The 19,182-nt window shown below is 41.6% G+C and overlaps 1 protein-coding gene across 4 annotated transcripts in view; it reads right to left on the reverse strand.

Moving 5' to 3' along the window:
* Positions 1-19,182, reverse strand: part of Prune2 (prune homolog 2 with BCH domain) — a 262,900-nt gene that overhangs the window by 195,277 nt on the left and 48,441 nt on the right. For all 4 annotated transcript variants that reach the window (XM_059259935.1, XM_059259952.1, XM_059259943.1 and 1 more), the window contains exons 3-5: positions 15,622-15,824; positions 11,824-11,987; positions 1,154-1,303 (exon numbers count right to left, since the gene is read on the reverse strand). In XM_059259935.1, coding sequence (XP_059115918.1) covers positions 1,154-1,303; positions 11,824-11,987; positions 15,622-15,824 — 517 coding nt within the window. The remainder of the gene's footprint in view (positions 1-1,153; positions 1,304-11,823; positions 11,988-15,621; positions 15,825-19,182) is intronic.

Below are 19,182 nucleotides of genomic sequence, written 5' to 3' on the forward strand. Positions count from 1 at the left end.
TGCACAGGAAACTGTGTATGTGGAAGATGCTGACAAGGCCCCACCAATATCCTTAACCTCTTTTTGTCTCATTTTGGCCAGCATCACACTCCACTGGCCATCTGAGATCTTTGCTGGAGCCTACTTTGGAGGATCCACTCTCCACTGGACTAGGGAGCACTCACTATTTCAATGGTCTGCTGATTTAACAACTAAATCTAGTTTATAGCACTCTGTTTCTGTGGTATTAAAACACCGACCACGACTAATTTCAAACTTTTAACCCAGTATTAGCCAACTCACAAAATTCCAAAAAGTTAACCACCAGGCCTTAGGGCCAAGGTGGCCTGCACCTATCCATCACTGTATCTACAGGGGACCACCCTAAGGTGCAGATTTAATTCTTTCCCAGAGTTTCCTAGTAAGCTCTGGTCTCCTACAGGGCTTACTTGCTGGATAAAGCATACACTTGAGAGACTCCTCAGATAAACCACTTTGCCCCTAGGGAACTCCAAAGTAAGGAAGGAAGCTTTGTAATTTAGTATTTTCTCCTTAAAAGAGGGCCTTCTGAGTTTCGATCCCGCCCAGCTCACTTGCCACAGCTATGTGTATTGGATGCTGGGAGAGCAAGGAGGCCTGTCTGTGGTTCAGTGTTCTCATCTGCAAAGTGGGGTGTCATGAGGATTCAGGAAGGTCATCCTTGCAAAGTTTGACTGTCAGAACCTTGTGCAGATTAAGCTCTGACTGAAACATGGCTGTTTATTACTAACAATGGTGCATCAGGATAATCCATTGTCCCAAGGAGGCCTAGACTTAGAGAATGATTTCATTGGCTTAGCCATCTTCTCTCCATTTATTCTAAATGAAATCAGAATGATGAAACCCAACTGTGTTTGACATTGCTCCAGCAATGTTCTCAAAACAGAACTTATTCAACGGGTGTAGACACCAAATGCATTAGCCCATGGGTTAGCTAAATACCCAGGCAGAAGCCTGGACAAGGAGTTCCAGCATAAGATGCTCACTTCCAGACTGACAGCACAAACCCAGAAACCCCTCCAGAAGCACGAAGAAAGAGAGAAGAGTGCAAGCACACTCAGATTGACCTTCTGATAATCCTCCACAGGCAAGCCACGCCTCCTGGAAGCAGTGACCAGCTAGGACAGTCACTCACCCTGAGCACTGAGCTGGGTCTCCTGCAGCACGCTGATGATGTCATCTCTTGGAGGCAGGTTGGGAAACTGTTCTTCCAGGATGGAGAGAATGTCCTCCTGCTTCTCTGGGAGTTCAGGATCCATGGTCATCCACTTGAACAGGATGCTGCCTGAAAGGCATGGGTACAAAGGCACTTGAGCTCTCTCTCCATCAGCCAAGACATGAACAACGAAAATCAGCGTCCTCATGCTGCAGGTACTGGCCCGGGCTGGACTGGTCCCTACTCTCCTGGGCACAGAGTTTGAGAAGAGAGAACAACACATCTCCACACAAACACAGAAAAGGGGACAGCCTTGGCTTTAAATTACTTCAAAACAGAAATTAATGGCAAACTATTCAAAAATTTTGTCAATTCTATCCCCTTTAAGGGATCAGAGAACATTCTTCCAACTTGCCATGCTACTGATTTTATATATTAATTTACTTATTTTCATAACTAGATGATTGTACAACTCCACAGTGCACAGCTATTCTATCTGACGGCCTGGCTAACCTAAGGCTGTTCCTAGCCCTTCAAGTACCATACACAGCTTTGAAGTAATTTACAGTTATCAAAGTATACAGGCTCACAGCTGGCTCTCAACTTCAGGCTGAGGTTTTTCAACTAATTTGTTGCTCTGGTTTTAGAAGGAAATGTTAAAAAATTAGGCCAAAGAGTTAGAGGCAGGTAATAAAAAACTACCTTACCGTCTGTATTTGTGTTCTAAGAACAGTGGGGGATCGCTACGGAGTTCTGCTCTCATTTAGGGAGCAGTAATAGGAGGACTAATGCTCTCATTTACATTTTGTGTTTTTATAAGCCAGACTTTGTACTCTGGCTACCTACCATGTGGAGAATAAAACAGAAAAGGAAAGCAGGAAGCCCAGCTGGTTTTGTTCTCTGTTTGTGTGTTTACAAGCATCATCTTACCATGAAAAAAAATGGGACAGATTTAGTAGAAACGACCAGGTAAAAGTGGAGAGTGACCAAAGAGATTTTGAGTAGATTTTAGACATAAAATCTAAAAGACAAAAATGATTTTCCCCTTTGTTTTTAAGGCAGACACAAATCCAAATTTCACAAAAGATGTTCACCAGCTTCCGGATCTGGTAGACCAGTTGAACAAGAACAAAGTTCTATGCCCAGAAATGACATAAACTGTGAACGCACCAGAGCCCTCAGCAGCAACCTGGGAACAAGGATGGTGTAAGTACAGAGCAGAGACCCAGAGTTCCTGGCTGCTTTCCTATCCAAGCAGTTGCTAATTCAAAAGTTGTAGCCACTGGACAGAGAAGCCTGGGAACCTATCAATAGTCTCACAAAGCCTTATAGAAAGCCTCAGGGAGAAGCACTCTTAGTCATCTGGGTTTTGAGAGGGAGGCCCGAAGAGCTACCAACCCTAGCTAGCTGCTTGATGTTGTAAACAAAGTTTATGGGGACACAGACAGCTCCGTTAATTTATATATTGTTTATAGGCATATATATTGTTATATATATGAGGGCAGACAAGTGTTTCAACAGAGCCCGAAATATCTGCTTGCTGGCCCTCTTTGGGAAAGATTTGCCATCTGCTGCCACGGAGAAGCGTGAAACAAAACCAGAACGTTTTCCATGTTTAGAGTCAGTTTAAACAGAGTGATCCAGTCTCTCCACTCTTCCAGCTCCACCAAGGTGTGAAAGGAAGTCTGCTCCAGAGAAAAAGAACTCAGCATCCCCTCACCACCTCGATGCTGTCTGTAGCTAATGTTCAGCTGTCACTCAAAAGCTACTAAATATAAGGGACCTAAACCAAGTGTATGTATGGAGGGAGATGTATGGAGGGAATGTATGGAGGGAAAAACTCCTGAGAAGATGAATGGAGCAGAGCCAGAGGGAATAAAGTGTAACTAGCTGGAGAATCAGACTCTACAACCAGTCAATGAAAATGTAAAACTCTGTTTTTAGTGGCTGCTTTTAAGAACCCCAAAATGTTCTCCACTGTAGATCGGATGTGATGGGGAACTGAAAACTAAGTCAGAAGAAAATATCTGCACTGAATCATGAAGAAAAAAAGTGATCAAAACTACAGAGAAAAGTCTAAGGACCTAAGAACATGAGGCTGGTTTTAATATGTGTGCGACAACTCCTGCTAGGAAAGGGAGAGAGAGAATTCTAACATTTAAGAAAAACTACAAACCCAAGTCAGAATTAACATGAAGTAAAACATCTGTAGGCAGTAAAACTGCTAAAAACTACACAGAAAAAGATTAATCAGTGAGAGAGAAAACATATTCCAAACCAAAAAAACCGCAGTGAAACAGAACCTGGCTTCTCAGTTAAAAGGATAGAAGTCAGAAGAGGGTAGAGTCGTGTCTTCAAAATACAGACCTAAGTCATCGCCATCCTAGAGCCTGACATTCAGTGAAAACGTGGCTGAATAAAGACATTTCTAGGGAAAAGATGGAAACATGTCACAAGAAATCCTACTCTGAAATAAACAAGAAGGTAAAAGACAATGATTTCAGACAGAGGCAAAACCAAACGCCAGAACATCGTGGTGATATAAACATGTGGTCAGCATGAATGAACAGTCACTGTATGAACGGCGTCTTAGAGAATTTAAAGTAGATGCAATTAAACACATTTCAATAGTGTCGAGTTGCAGAAGGGGTTAAGGAGAAGGAGAGGAGAAGGGGCAGAGGGGAGGGGAAGAAAGAAAAGAATGAGGAAAAGGGAACAAGATGAAGGAAGGGGAGAGAAAGGGAAAAGACTAGGGATGGGGGAGGGGAAGGGGAGAAAGAGCTAAAACCACCTGTCTTCTTATAAGGTGTCTGCAAAAGCCTCAAAGAATCTACTAATGATATAAGAATAGTAAATGAATTTAGGAATTTGCTACATCTAAGGTCAACAGCACAAAACTGTATTTATATAAACAGTCACAAAAAATTAGAAGCCAGATTTTAAAAATGTAATGGCATCCAAGCATAAAATGCTTAGAAATATCTTTCACAAATATGTGCCTGACTGATCAAATGAAGACTCCACTTTGCTTTGATTTGAGGATTTCTTTATTAATTTTTAATTTGGGTAAACTGCATAATGTTGTATAATAATAAAACTTATTATCTTGATAATACTTAAGCATATACTTCAATATTGTTAAGTATTCTACATGGTTTGTATGCTTCATTCATTTGTAAATAACTGTTTGAACAAGCACTACAGAGTGGTGACTAAGCATAATAAACAATGATGATAAATGTGTAATGGTATGTTTTTATCCAAGTATTTTAAGAGTTAAAAAGGTTGGTTTTTTTTTTCAAATTCTATAAAGGTGAGGTAGCATTTTTGCATATTTGCATACCCCTCTGATATTTGGCTACTAGAAGCTAATTGAATTTTCATATCTGTTTCTGTGCTCACCATAGTGCAGAGTATTATCTTGATGGAAGACTATAAAGGAAGCTTCCAGGTAGACGGGCAGATAGAAAAAAAAATAAAGTGTGCTTTAATATTTGTTATAGATGACTGCAGATTTATCATGTGGCTGAGAGTCTTGATTTTAAAACACATAGAAGAGAGTCTAAAAGATACTGCATTAAGCAGAATCCCACAGCATGGCTCACTGGAAAAGACTGATTCAGTCTGGCTGATTCAGTCTGACTTGGCAGTAGCAAGGACATGAATGCCTAACAAGGACCAGAAATCCTCTTCAGGCAGATGCACGCCACATCCTGAGCTGTCTTTAAAGGATGATAAAGGTTACGAATGAGCTTCATCCTAGGACTCCTCTGGAGACTTTCCACTTCACATTAGAAACGTATTTATGTTATTTTTAAAAACCTCATCATTTAAAGATTTGCAAATAAATAAAAACACCTCACACCAAAATTAACCAGACCCAAAGTCTGGACAACTCCACAAATTTCTATAGTTAGTATAGGTATTATAGAGGGGATCTGAGGCTAATTTTTATTCTAGTTCTAATTCTGTCTTAGAATTTTGTTTTGTTTTGTTTTGTTTTGTTTTGATGGTGGATAAGTGCATAAAATATATTTGATACTGAAAGTATAAAATTTAATGTGACACTCCACTACCTCTGTTCTGAATGCCCAGAAACACATTTAGTAATTACATAATTTTGCTAAGTATCAGTATCAAGATACATAGTAGCCAAAGACATCTGTGAGTACATTAGAACCTGGTTCTGAATGACTTAACTTCTAGCAAATTCTGAGGACAGAAACAATCCACAAACCTATACCCCAAAGTATCCCAGTTATTCACAGGCTGATAAGGTGGAGATAGGATTAATAGTAAGTGACAAAGAAAGCAATTATAATAAAATATAACAAATGTTTTATTTCTGTAGAAAAAAATCAACCATAACATCCTTTGTTCAAAAGAATTGATAATAGCAACTGCAGCATGCTAACACTGCACACTCCCTAAGCAACTGCAGCATGCTAATACTGCATACTCCCTAAGCAACTGCAGCATGCTAATATTGCACACTCCCTAAGCAACTGCAGCATGCTAATACTGCACACTCCCTAAGCAACTGCAGCATGCTAATACTGCATACTCCCTAAGTAACTGCAGCATGCTAATACTGAACACTCCCTAAGTAACTGCAGCATGCTAATACTGCACACTCCCTAAGTAACTGCAGCATGCTAATACTGCACACTCCCTAAGTAACTGCAGCATGCTAATACTGAATACTCCCTAAGCAACTACAGCCTGCTAACACTGCACACTCCCTAAGCAATGCAGCCTGCTAATACTGCACACTCCCTAAGCAACTACAGCCTGCTAATACTGCACACTCCCTAAGTAACTGCAGCATGCTAACACTGCACACTCCCTAAGTAACTACAGCATGCTAATACTGCACACTCTCTACAGCACCAGAAATTGGAAAACGGTCAGCATGGGAGATTGGAGTTGTCTACATGATGAATTCCTAGCAGCAAAGGGGGGGGGGGTGAGGGGCTTAAATCTCTTTTCTGTTTACCCAGGATTGATGTTCTTTTGGTACCGAAAGAAAAATATTAAAGAATTAATAACAGAGGTGGGCAAAGAAGGAAAAGAGAAAGAAGAAAAAAAAAACATACGCTGTAATTCCCACTTTTGTCTAAAAAGGCACAAAAATACGCACATTATTTGCAGATTTAGAATGTCTGAATTTAAGAGAAAGGCTACCTGTGTGGCTGAAAAAGTAACACGGAGATTGAACGGTTACTTTGATTTCCTAGGAGAAATTAGAATTTCTATTCCTACCCCTAGCCTCTTCCGAAGCACTCCAGGCAACAATTGCCTTGATGTCATAACCATTTGGAGGTGGATGATTCACCCATTGGGCAAGAGAGGAAGGAAAAAACCCACCTTGGCTCTGGTTCCTTTCCCATTTGACCTCCTTAAAAGGGATCATTTTGAAGCTGTTAATCCAGTCTACCAAAATAGCAAACAACGAGTCTTTATTAAAGGTCAGCTGGGATTGCCAGTGGAACAGAGAGCCGACTTCTGAGGACCTGGGCATGGCTTCCCACTTTGTTCTTGGCTAAGAAAGAGAGCTCCTGTTTGCTTTAGTCTTCAACTTATGGCTGCTGTCAAGGCCTTATGCAGACAAACATGAAGGGCCATTTGGACAGAGTGTGGACTTGAGGAAAGCCTGCTTGGGAATCAGTGGCTGAAAACTCACTGCCAGATGGTTCCTGGAAACACACACACACACACACACACACACACACACACACACACACACACACACACAAACACACACACCTCTCGATATGATGATTCAGCAATTTAATGGATCTCAGAGTTGGCAGCCTCTCCTAGAATACATCTCTGAGGAAATAAAACAGGTTGAGCAGTCCAGTGGGTTTGTAACCATGCTTGGCACAAATCCAGAACATGACCAAACATAAACTTTAGGCCACAAAACGTGACTGTTAGATACGTTCACATTGGCCGTGTTTGAAAATAATAGTGATAAAAGAATCTTCCAGAGAGTTAGGGGACTAGAAATAAGAAAAGGAGATAAAAAGGGAAAAGAAAGAAAAGAGAACCACACAGCACAAACGAAGACAGATGGGAAGGGAGAAGCCAAAAGATGTCCACACTTCCAAGAACCAAGGTCAAGGATTTCACCAGCACGACAGCTGTGTCTTCCTCTACAGGTCATTCCTTACACAAACAATTCAAAAGTCATTCTTTATAAATATATGCCTTTCTGGAAGAATTAGATGTTAACAACTGTGCCTTGAATTTACTGTTTCAAATTAAGACAAGAGGCAGCGATTCTGAAAGGTTCGAGTTTAAGGACCTGCGTTCTCCTCTCTGCCTGCAGCTACCGGAGGTGCAGACAGGAAGAAAAGCAGGTTCCTGCTGCAGCACACCTCAGAAGGAGAATGAAAAACCTCCCCAGAGCTGAGGCCAAGTCCCTGAGAAAGAAGCTTATGCAAAAGATCCTGGGATGGGCAGGGAGAAAGCTTGTGGACCAAGAAACTAAATGCTAGCGCCTGGAAGACAGGCAGATGTACAGTGCCGAGATTTGTGTGGCTGGAGGCAAGAAAAGCCAGCAACCTCTGTACCTACTTAGGCTGATGTCAAAGACAGCGAGGCGTCTTCCCCTTCCCCGGCTCATCAGTGGCACCTTTACTAAACTGAATATTGCATGAGGGTACCAAACATGAGGAAGGACCAAATCAGTAAGAATTGCCTTGACAGCCTCCACTTTGCATTTGGGCTCTGTGGAAAATGACTTCTTCATCTGTGTGAAGTACCTGACTCAGGAGATATGTGCTGTCCAAAAACACTGCAAAGAAGCAAATGGAAGACAAGGATGCTGGGCACCAGAGATGACCAGATTGACAGACTCATTAGAAGGATGAACTGAAGTGTCTACTGTGGTGTTGTAATTTGCCTAGTTAATAAACAGTGATAGCTATTTTAAACGAAGAGAAATTAATTTCAAATTATCTCAAGATGGCTAAATACTCCGCCAGCCTTGAAACACTGCTGTTGCCCTAGTTGACTTGTTAGCACATATTCCTAACTGTCCTTGGGGCCAAAAGGCTACCGGGCAAAAAAAATAGAGAGACACAAGGAGTCCTTGTCCATGATGACAGTGTGATAGGTATGTGAATGACCACTTAACGACATCCAGAGCAATCAGGTTCTGTGTCAATATTTGCACAACATAGTATAGTATATTGCAAACAGTTTGATAGCTCATTACAGTAGTAAGTTTTAGGACCAAGAAGATCACATATGATTGAATCTGAATATGTAGTGTGTGTGTGTGTGTGCATGTGTGCGTATGCATGTGCGTGCGTGCGTGTGTGTGCGTGCATGCGTGTGCGTGTGTGTGTGCACGTGCGTGTGTGCGTGTGCGTGTGCGTGTGCGTGTGTGTGTGTGTGTGTGTGTGTGTGCGTGTGAGTGTGTGTGTGTGCTGAGAGGGGCATCAGCAGATAGAGATGAGTCAGGGACAGTGAGAACAGAGTCAGGTACCTTTTTGAAAGGACTGATGGAAAAGAACAGCCAACCTTTAAAATTGGTTTGTTCCTTGTAAAAAACAAAGGAACTAAGAGAGACAAGTACTCTCTATAACAGAGATAGATATCTATACAGAGTAACTGTCTCTAAAACAATATGAAGTTCACCAGGAATCACATTCCTTTCTTCGTTTGCTTCAAAAAGCTCACATCCAAAGTTTGAAAGGGGATACTGTTGCCACACCCCCACGTTTTGTATGATATCCTGATCTTATTCTTTCCTCAACTGTTCTTTCTTTCCATCCTGACTCTTTTACTGTTTTATTGTATTACATGCTTTTTGGTAAGTGACTTCAAATGTTCTGTGCAAGAAGGATTTGAATGACAAAATCCATGATTCATAGATAACTGGCCTACGAAAGCACACACTGTGTTTAGAATGGACGCTGTCTTGGTCCATTGGGTATAAGGGTGCATGCCTATAATCACAGCACTCAGGAGACAGAGGAAGGTGATTGCCATGAGTTCTAGGCCAGCCTAGGCTGTACAAGAGGAACTTATCTAAAAATAAAAACGTGTCCCCATCTTTTCCACATGAAGGTACAGATTGAAAACTAGTTTACCACCCCACTTCCTAGAAAGTGAAGGGACAGTTTCTTTGCATACCTGAAATCCACCTGTCACTACACAGGCACAACTCAGTGTGACATGATATGGGTGTGAGGAGCAAAAGACAATCAAATTGATACAGTAGTCAACTTACCATAAATTCAGAAATTTGGTACAAGGTTTATAATAGTATATTCTCTATGTCTATTACAATCTTCTAAGTCTCAGCCACAAGTATCTAGTCTTGTGACATCTATAACTTTTCATGGCCAAATGTTTGCAGAAGAATTTTGTATTTAATTTATTTTAATTTTTAAGATGTAGAAGAATTCATAGATAACATGTCTAAAAAATGTGTCAAGTTCACCTCAAAGTAACTTCACAGCTGCTGATGAAGACTGTTTGGAAAGATTACAGTTCCTGTTGAGAATTAAAAGATGCTAACATGGCTTAGAGGAAGACAGAAAACACGTCCTTTACACTTGATGCGATATGATTGGAGAACTATAAAATCTAAGTTTGACTTCAGTGAACAGAGCAAACCTTGACTCAACTTCCTTCTTATATAACTAAAGATTTGAGAGCTTTACAAAATTCATCTATTGCTGCAAAATATGAGTAAAGTTGTGCAACTCTGAAGACAGACCCTGAACATCTGAAGCATCTCTTCAAAGGCAGGTGCAGGTTATCTGGTCGACCATCCTTTACTTCCCTCTTTCTTCAGAAATGTTTCACCTCATCTCCACATACATGCACACAGACAGCACACACATGCACGATGGCCATAGGTTTCTACTCAACATTCTGAAGGGACAACTAGAAGAGACAAGTAGTCCCTTTTAGTTCTCCAAATCTGAGCACCATCACCATCACCATCACCATCATCATAGTCATCATTATCATCACCATCACCATCATCACCATCATCATCATCACCGTCATCATTAGCAGTAGCAGCAGTATAAGCAAGCTACATCATTGCACTGATGTATTACAGTTTCATCTTATTTTACTATTTGTAAACCTCATGACGGTGAGTTGTGTGTTGACTATGTCTTCCCACTAAATAATGTGTGTCCTGGACTTTTAAAACTACAAACTGCTCAGTTTCTAAGATACATAAACAACATTTGAACTGCTGGACAACTTTCCCTGAACTGAGATTCCTTATTTTCTGTCTGCCTTACCACAAAGAAAAATGATTACAATTTCTTAGGTTAGTTGAAGGTACTAGTTCAATGACAGCATTGTTACAGACATCCATTGTCAGTACAATATTTATGACCAGTTTCCTGGGGCCATTAGTTCTAAAACTTTTAGAGGAATGGTGTAACTCTTGGACTTTCCCCCCTAAATTGTGGTAGAGAATTAGGCAGAAAAGGAAAGTCCTAGGAAGCATTGAGCCAGCCTGTCCTCGGCCTCCCCAATTTCTGTCCCTTCAGACTGTCTCCTGTAGCAAACATTTTGAGGATAATTTGTGCCTACTGGGTCTAAAGTGAATTGCAGAAAGAAAAGAGTTTTATACAAAAACAAAAATATTTTTGCATGTCACATATGCAAAAGTAACTGAATGCCTGTGCTCATTTTGTGGCACCAAAGCTGATGGACACTTTTTAATGTGAAAACCATTTGTCGGAAGCAGTGGGCTCCAGTGAATAGTAGCATATGGTAATCCCCCAGCATCTGTAGGAAGTTGAATCCAGGATTCACATGGATACCAAAATTTGTAGGTGTCCAAGACCCATGTGTAAGATGATGCAGTGTTTGTCTGCATCCTGTCAAATCCTCAGATATATTTCACGTACCTTACAATACTTAATATCACTTACAATACTTAGTATACTTATAACACTTAGTATAGCCCCTTGCCTTACTTAGTACAGTAGGGAAACAATGTAAATTGTTATGCTGAAGTTTTTGGAGAATAACAATGAGAGATGCCTTTGCTGTGGTTGATACAAACAGTTTAAAGTGATTACTTTCAGCTCAGGGTTGGTTGAGTTCATGATGTGGAGACCATGGATTGTGAGGAGAGACATGGAGGGTTGATTGTGATAGTACTAGGCAGCAGTGACCCACATTAAAACTGAAAGATCAAGGTGGAGGACCAGGCATCATATCGAAACAAAAGGTGAATATTTTGCCTTGCAGGAAGGATTCTATAAGCCAAGCATGCATAAGTATTGGGGGATACTCCAAGGCCACAGGAACATAGAATTCTGCTCCACACTCACACTGTCACAGGCGAGAATCTCCTTTGGAAGCTATTAACAGCCAGAGGAGGGGCTCTCTCTCCAACCAGGATGCAGCAGCCCCATTTAACATTCTTGTCTAGTGAAACAGCCCAGGCCCTTGTGCCTGTTTTGAAATGCACATTTTTAATATTCAATATAATGCTACTCTTTAACAAACTCTTTACTCCCTGCCTCTCTGATGGAGCTTCCTGGGGTCTTTAAAGGGACTGTTAACCCAAGAATGGATCGCACTCTTTCTGCATGAGCAGGCCCAGAACCAGCCCATTAAGCCTCCGGTCTTTACTCCGGCAGTGCTGGTCTCACCTCTGAGGAGATGTGCCAGCTGCTGGGTGATGAGCTCAGGGGCTTCTCGCAGGAGCTCCTTCAGCACCAGTGCAGAGGAAGACTCCGGGATCCCCAGCTCGCCATCGCTCTGCTCACCAGGGTTAATAACTCTGACAACTGCAGCTTCCAAAGTTCTGTCTTCACTGTAAAATAAACGGAGAGGAAGAGAAAGAGATAAGGCATGTTTTCCCACTTTGGAGGATGATTCAGTCTTTACTCCCACATGAGTAATAATTTCCCCTAATTGGCCCAAAACATAAATTCTCACGACTGTGAAGAATAGGACCTGGAGAGTTGGCTAAGATGCCTTCAGAGCAAGCATAAGGACCTGAGATCCCCACAACCCATGTAAAAGCCTAATGTACTCCTTGCTATGGTCACTCCAGCACCACAAGGTGGTGGGGAGCAGCTGAGGCTATTACAGATACACATGCTCACACTCTCACACACACACACACACACACACACACACACACACACAATCACACACATACATACACACAATCATGTACACTCTCTTACACACACATACATACACATACACTCACACATATACACGCAATCACACACACACACACACACACTCTCTCTCTCTCTCTCTCTCTCTCTCTCTCTCTCTCTCTCTCTCTCTCTCTTTCTCTCTCTCTCTCTCTGCAGAGGGGAGAACAGAACCTTATTCTGGGTCTCTTCATCTGTCATTTCCACTCATTACTGCCCCCAGGATTCTTTGAGTATTTTCATACCTCCAAAGCAGCTACTATTTATTAATTTCCATATGACCAGAAACACTGTAGCTATATTCAGACCCTATGAGATGGGTTCTAGTAAGATTGTCCTTACATAAGTGGGGAAACTGAGGCACAATGGGGCTAAGGAATGTGTTCATGGTCAAGTGACCAGGGACTGGAGCAGGTGGCTTTGAGCTGACAATCTCTCTGGTACCTGCTAAGCAGGGTCACTGAAGTTCAGAAAAAATACCACTATGCCCCTGATAACTTCACCACAATTTTTTTAAACTCAGACTGTTTATTAACTAATTAATTAAAGTTTGTACTTTTTTATTTTTGGAGTGCTGAAGATCAATCTCGGGGCCTTTGCATGCTAGGCAAGTGTTCTGCCACTGGGCCATCCTCCACCCATCACCCACTTCATATATGTGATAGAGGTGGATTTTCTTTTTTTCTTTTTTCTTTTTTTTTTGGTTTTTCGAGACAGGGTTTCTCTGTGTAGCTTTGCACCTTTCCTGGAACTCACTTGGTAGCCCAGGCTGGCCTCGAACTCACAGATATCTGCCTGGCTCTGCCTCCCGAGTGCAGGGATTAGAGGTGTGCGCCACCACCGCCCGGCGACTTGGATTTTCTTAAAAGCAGGCAGATGCAGATAAAACTACACTGTTCCTGACTATTCAAAAACAAATAAGTAACAGTGAAAGGAGTTAGCTCTCTATTTTTGTGGAATATTCCATTTCATAAACAACTGCAAGCCCAGAGCTTATAACCTCAGTCTCAATGTCAAGCCCAATGTTTTCCATTTTAAGTGGTGACAAAATTCTCTCCCGTCTTGTGTTGTGTTCTCTTTACTTATGTGTGTTGCCTGAGTTGTCCTGAAAAAGTTAGACATAACATTAGCCAAGTGTGTAATAACTAGGGACACCCAGGCTATCTGTTGTTTGGGGACTGAATTTCCTCCAAAGGTTCACATGTGCAAGATGGTACCCACGGTGGAGACACTGGACGGTGCTGAGGGCTTTAAGAAGTGAGGCCTGGCAGTAATCCGTAGATCTCCAGGGTCATGCCTGATGGGGGAATGTCTTTCTGTAAGCTGTGAATATGTGTTGTTCTGATTGGTTGATAAATAAAGCTGTTTGGCCTATGGCAAGGCAGCTTAGAGACAGACAGGAAATTCAAAGAGAGAGACAGGAAGAAGGCCAAGAAGGACGCCAACCAGCCACCCAAGGAGCAACATGTAAAACCATGGACCATGTGGCAAGATATAGATTAATAGCTATGGGCTAATTTAAGATCTAAAAGCTAGCTAGCAAAAGGCTTGAGTCATGGCCATGCAGTTATAATTAATATAAGCCTCTGTGTGTTTACTTGGTCTGAGCTGCTGCAGACCAGGTGGGACACAGGAAAACTCTGGCTGCACATGCCCTCACAGGGGGTTGGGTGATTCTAGCTTTTAGTTTCTGCCCTGGTTCAAGGTGTGACTGTTTTGTTCTTCTTGCTGATGATATACCAACATCACCACAGCCCCCTCTGGTGACCTGATCTGAGAGTTGACTCTCCAAAGCCATGAGAAAGTTAAACCTCTTCTTATTTCCTCAGTAGCTTGTGCCAGGTACTTCATTATAGTGCTAGAAAGCTGGTAAATACAACTGATAACTGAAGTCAGTCCAAACTCTCACCCAAAACGACCAGCCTCTTGCCAATAGATGACTGATAAATAATATTCAAAAGAATTTCATTTGCCCCCCAACAGCATAGGGATGAAAGTAGCCCACAGACTGTTTCCCAAACACTTCAAAACCATCTGTATAACTGATACTGGCTTGGTATACTTTAATTCATATGTAAGTATATGTCCTAAAAATGGTTACACTTAAAAATTATTAAATAGGAAGGTCTTATTTCAAGTATTCTAAGGTCAAGGTTAGTGATGGTCATCAAAAATAGGCAAATGGGCAAGCTATAAAGAATAAGCACTTCAAGCTGATGTCCCTTCACTCACGAGCAGTAGAGAGTGGATCACAGAGGCACCTCTGTAACACCCAGTAGGTAGGAATCTGTCTTATTCCTCTCCCTTTCTCTCAGATCCTTGCCCCAGCTAGCAGGCAGATGAGCCAAGCTCTCATCCAAGCTCTGCACTGACTGTACATGGCGCCCTGGGCAGAGCCATCTGTGGCACTGGGATCTATATATCCTGTCTATAGCATGAGGCAACTGAACTACATGGGCTGTCAACAGCCTATCCTTTTGCCATATAAATGGGAAACCAGTGATCAAGTGGCCCATTTCCCAGCTTCCCCCTTTTCTCTATGAGATTTCTTTAGAACCTTTCTGCTTTATCTGGTTTCAACTTTTGTTACTTATTTTCAACATCAATACGTGAGATTCTTGGGACACTGTAAGGAAATACTATTTTGGTAAAATTTACAAGAGGATTCTATATTTGCAATCTCAAAAATCAAAAAAAGTAAAAATGGAGAACTGACATAGGCCAAATTTTATCATTAAAGAAAAAAAATTACTCCTTTTCCTATGAAGTTCTTTTTTTGACCTTTTAAACAATAATAAGGAGACAATAATAATTGTGGGAGCCCACAGTGACTCCAATTTGTGGCTTGATTTCGTCTTGACTCACGGTCGGAGAGTTCAAGCTTGTCTTTTCTCTTTAAGACTGGATAACAGGATGTTTGGCCAAAGGTGTGCTTACCAGATATCTTGAGAATTAAGGAAATGTTTACACTTGTTTGTTCCTTGAACCATGATGTCTTTGAGATGGGGTAGTCTTTCCCTACTCCCTGCTTTGGGTATAAAAAGGCTGTGAGAAATCAACTCCGGGCTGCTGTAGTATTGACTCAGAGCCCTCCCAAACCTATTTTGTGTCTCTGTCTTTCCTTTTATGTCTCTGTTTTTCCTAGCTGGTTTTTCTCAATCCTCACTTCCCTATTCAGGGCTGTTCAACAGGTTGGGTGGGACCCAGCAAATAATGGTGACAGCTGACCCGGAAACCTTCACTCAGGACAAATGCACAGAGCCTCACAGTGAGTCTTACCTCCCCAGGACGTGGCTGCCCACAAGCGTTATGGACAGCTTTCCTTCATCATTCAGCTGATGCAGGTTAATTTCATCTCGGAATATGTGGAATGATTCAGAGATATTCAGCTCTTCTAAAATAAACCTTGTCTCTGTGAAGTAGTTGAATTCAGTTCTTGGGATATTCAGCACTGGCAAGCAGAGGACCCCAGGTGGACTGACCTACCAAAAGAGAAGTTAATTCAACCACTGGAAACAGCAGTTTTCCTCCAGCTTGAAGCTAATTGCTAAAGACAGTATAAGTCTTTTGCCACAACTAAACCATGTGACATTCAAAACAAATCTCCCTGAACCCAATTACAGAGCACTTTCCACTAGTAAATGGGTACTGGTGTTATATTCCTAAATTATTATTACAGTATTTACTTCTCTCTGTGTGTGCACATGGCACAGCACACATGTGGAGGTCAGAGTCAGTTCTCTCCTCCCACCATGTGGGTCCTGGGAAAGCAGACAGGTGGTCAGATCTGGCAGCAAAGACATGTGCTTGTTGAACCATTTCACCAGCCCAGCCATGATGCTTTCTGACCTCTTTTCTTTACCTGAAATTTCACAGGTAACCTTACTAGGAACATTTACGCTTTACTTCAAACCCCACACAATTAAAAAAAAAATGTATGAATGTATGCAGACATATACATTTATACATACACACACACAGAGTCTCCTCGTCATGGGTAGCAAATGCATGTCTTTATGGAATTGACAAAAAAAATTGATAATTGGGACAGGCTGAGGTGACAGAAGGTAGGTCTGTCCCCATCGAAATGAAATACTTGCAACCTAGATCCAGTCAACAGTCCAAGTCTACTATAGTTAAATCTTCTATTTTCTCAAGGTCATCTGGAAAACTATATGTTAAAGTATGGTTTGTGACATGTGGTTGTGACATTTAAAAAATTTACTTATTTTTATTTTATGTGCATTGGTGTTTTGCCTGCATGTATGTCTCTGTGAGGATGCTGGATCCCCTGGAACTAGAGTTAGACAGCTGTGAGCTGCCATGTGGATGCTGGAAATTGAACCTGGGTCCTCTGGAAGAGCAACCAGTGCTCTTAACTGCTGAGCCATCACTCCAACCCCGATTGTGACATTTTAAAAGTGTTATTCACTTGGGAGTCAGGTTTAGCACACATACTAACAGGTTGTGATCTCTACTGAACATATTTATATATAATAAACACACACTTATGTTCATAAAACTCTTATATAAAAAACATTTGTGGTGACCAGATGGGGAGGAGGAGGAAGAGAATTTCAGATTAATAATAAATTTCTTTTTCTAAAAGAATTTTTAAGTAAAGTATTTTTAAAATCACTTTACAGGTATAGCAATGAGGATCTCACCGCCACTGGAAGAATGTGGGTTGGTGATGCTCATTTCTGAATAAGCAAATAGCCCTATTCTCAGGTGACCACAGCTCTGCCACCAGCACGTGCTTATTCCATGGCTCAACATCCCAGTGTTTGTCTTCCCCTGTCTAACACTAAAAAGGCAGGATTGTTTTGTTCTGCTGTCTGTTCCAAGACGTAAAACAATCAGGCAGTAGCAGACATTTAATAAATATTCACTGAATTAAATAAATGAACCAGACGCTGCTATTGTACACAAAACACAAAAGCATCTCCACTGAAGTGGGTTTTCTTTCCATTGTAATGCTAATACTGAATCACAGTCGCATAATAATCATTAGTGATTTATGTATAGCATGGAATTCTTCCTAACTAATGGACAATTGTGTCTCAGTCCTGCAAATGCAGTGGAGGAGAATCAGTACATGAGTCGGAGTGTATGTCTCAAGCTGTCCAAGCAGGACTTCTTCTGGAGGTGGGACCAGAAAACTGGACGGCAGCCCCAGCTCCTGCTCAATGAATTGGAAAAAGCACTTCTCCATTCTGAGCCTTTACTTTCTGTTTCTGTAGAATGGGGTTTGGTCTCTGTTCTGCTCACCAGAGTGTGAAGGATGCATGCAAAGCCACAGAGCCCTGAGAGACCGAATACGGTTCACAGGAAAACTCCACAGAAGCACAGCCCACAACTGTTAGGCAAGACCCACCACACTAAGACAAAGGCACAGTATCTTCGTTAGGTTTCCTGTCACTGTGACAAAACACAGGAACAGAGGGCAGCTTGAGGGGGAGAGGGTTTATTTCATCTTACAGCTTGTAGTCCCTCATCCAGAATTCAGGGCAGGAACTGACGCAGAAGCCCTGGAGGAGTGCTGCTTACTGGCTTGCTCAAGCTGCTTTCTTATAGAACCCAGGATCGCCTGTTCAGCTGCTGCACTGCTCTGCCCTGTGGGCTGGGCCTTCCTACATCAATCACTAAACAAGAAAATCCTCTATAGACGTGCTTACAGGCAATCTGAAGAGAGGCATTTTCTCAATGGACATTCCTCTTCCCAGAGAACTGTAGCTTGTGTTAAGCTGACAAAAAACCAACCACGCAACAAACAAACAAAAACCCAACCAAGACACATGGAAACAACAAAATCCCTAATATGTGATTCTTTAGTAATGCCATCTTTGTTTCTATCCTTAGTTAAAAGTCTCAAAAAAAGGAGAGTCTATATAAGTCTGTGTTCATTTATCTATCTACCTATTGATCATCTATCTTTTATTACTCACAATTTCCCTACCTCCTTTTTGCAGGATGCATCCGCATTGATGACACTATAACTATAGTTGATGATGTTAATACTATTATATACTTTCTTTAAACTGCATAGTGCTGGTAGTCTTAGAGTCAATCCAGTCCAGTCAAGTGTTCTCTGGATGAGCAGCCGAGAATAACAAGGATTGCTTAATACACACATCTCAGCTCAGACACATTCATCTTCTCCTGCCAATTACTCTTCCTTGCAAACTTCAACAACTTTTAAGATAAATTTGATGGAGAGCCCACATGTAGAGATGAGAATACTTTCCCCATCATTTTCCTCAGCTGCCCTAAAGCAGTGCTTGCCACCCACAGCTCATTCTGGAAGACTGGGTTTCATGTGAATTTAAATCACTCCAGATCAGCTATGCATAGTATCAGGGGATCCAGATCCAAACAAAATTGAAATAAAATAAACCAGACTCTGGAAAATTAAAAATTCTGTGAGCCTTCTGGAACTAGTACCCAAACATTAGGAACATACATTTGAAGGTTTTCAGGCAATAAAGCTCATCATTGTGGCCTGATGGGGTTTATATACGGGAAGTTTGAGCATGATTTGTTAAAAAGGCCTTTCCAGTCTTGTGGGTGCGTCTGTGTTTTACAGAGTAAGAAGCGTCTCCCTCAAAGGACATTAGCAGCAGGGATAAAGGCAACAACTAAGACTTCCAGAACCTAGATTGGACATGCCATGCCCCTGTTTCTGAGTCTCCGGCCAGTGTTCTGTGCTTCATGTGCTGTTCGTATGAGTTATTCCGCACATTTTTCTGTTCCCAAAGGCACAGTCACATAGTACATGACAGAGGAGAGAAAGGGGTCCTGAGTCCTGCTTTTTATTTCTCCTCTAAACTCTCATTAAAT

The sequence above is a fragment of the Peromyscus eremicus genome, chromosome 1, assembly GCF_949786415.1.
Source record: "Peromyscus eremicus chromosome 1, PerEre_H2_v1, whole genome shotgun sequence".
NCBI classification, from domain to species: Eukaryota; Metazoa; Chordata; class Mammalia; order Rodentia; family Cricetidae; genus Peromyscus; species Peromyscus eremicus.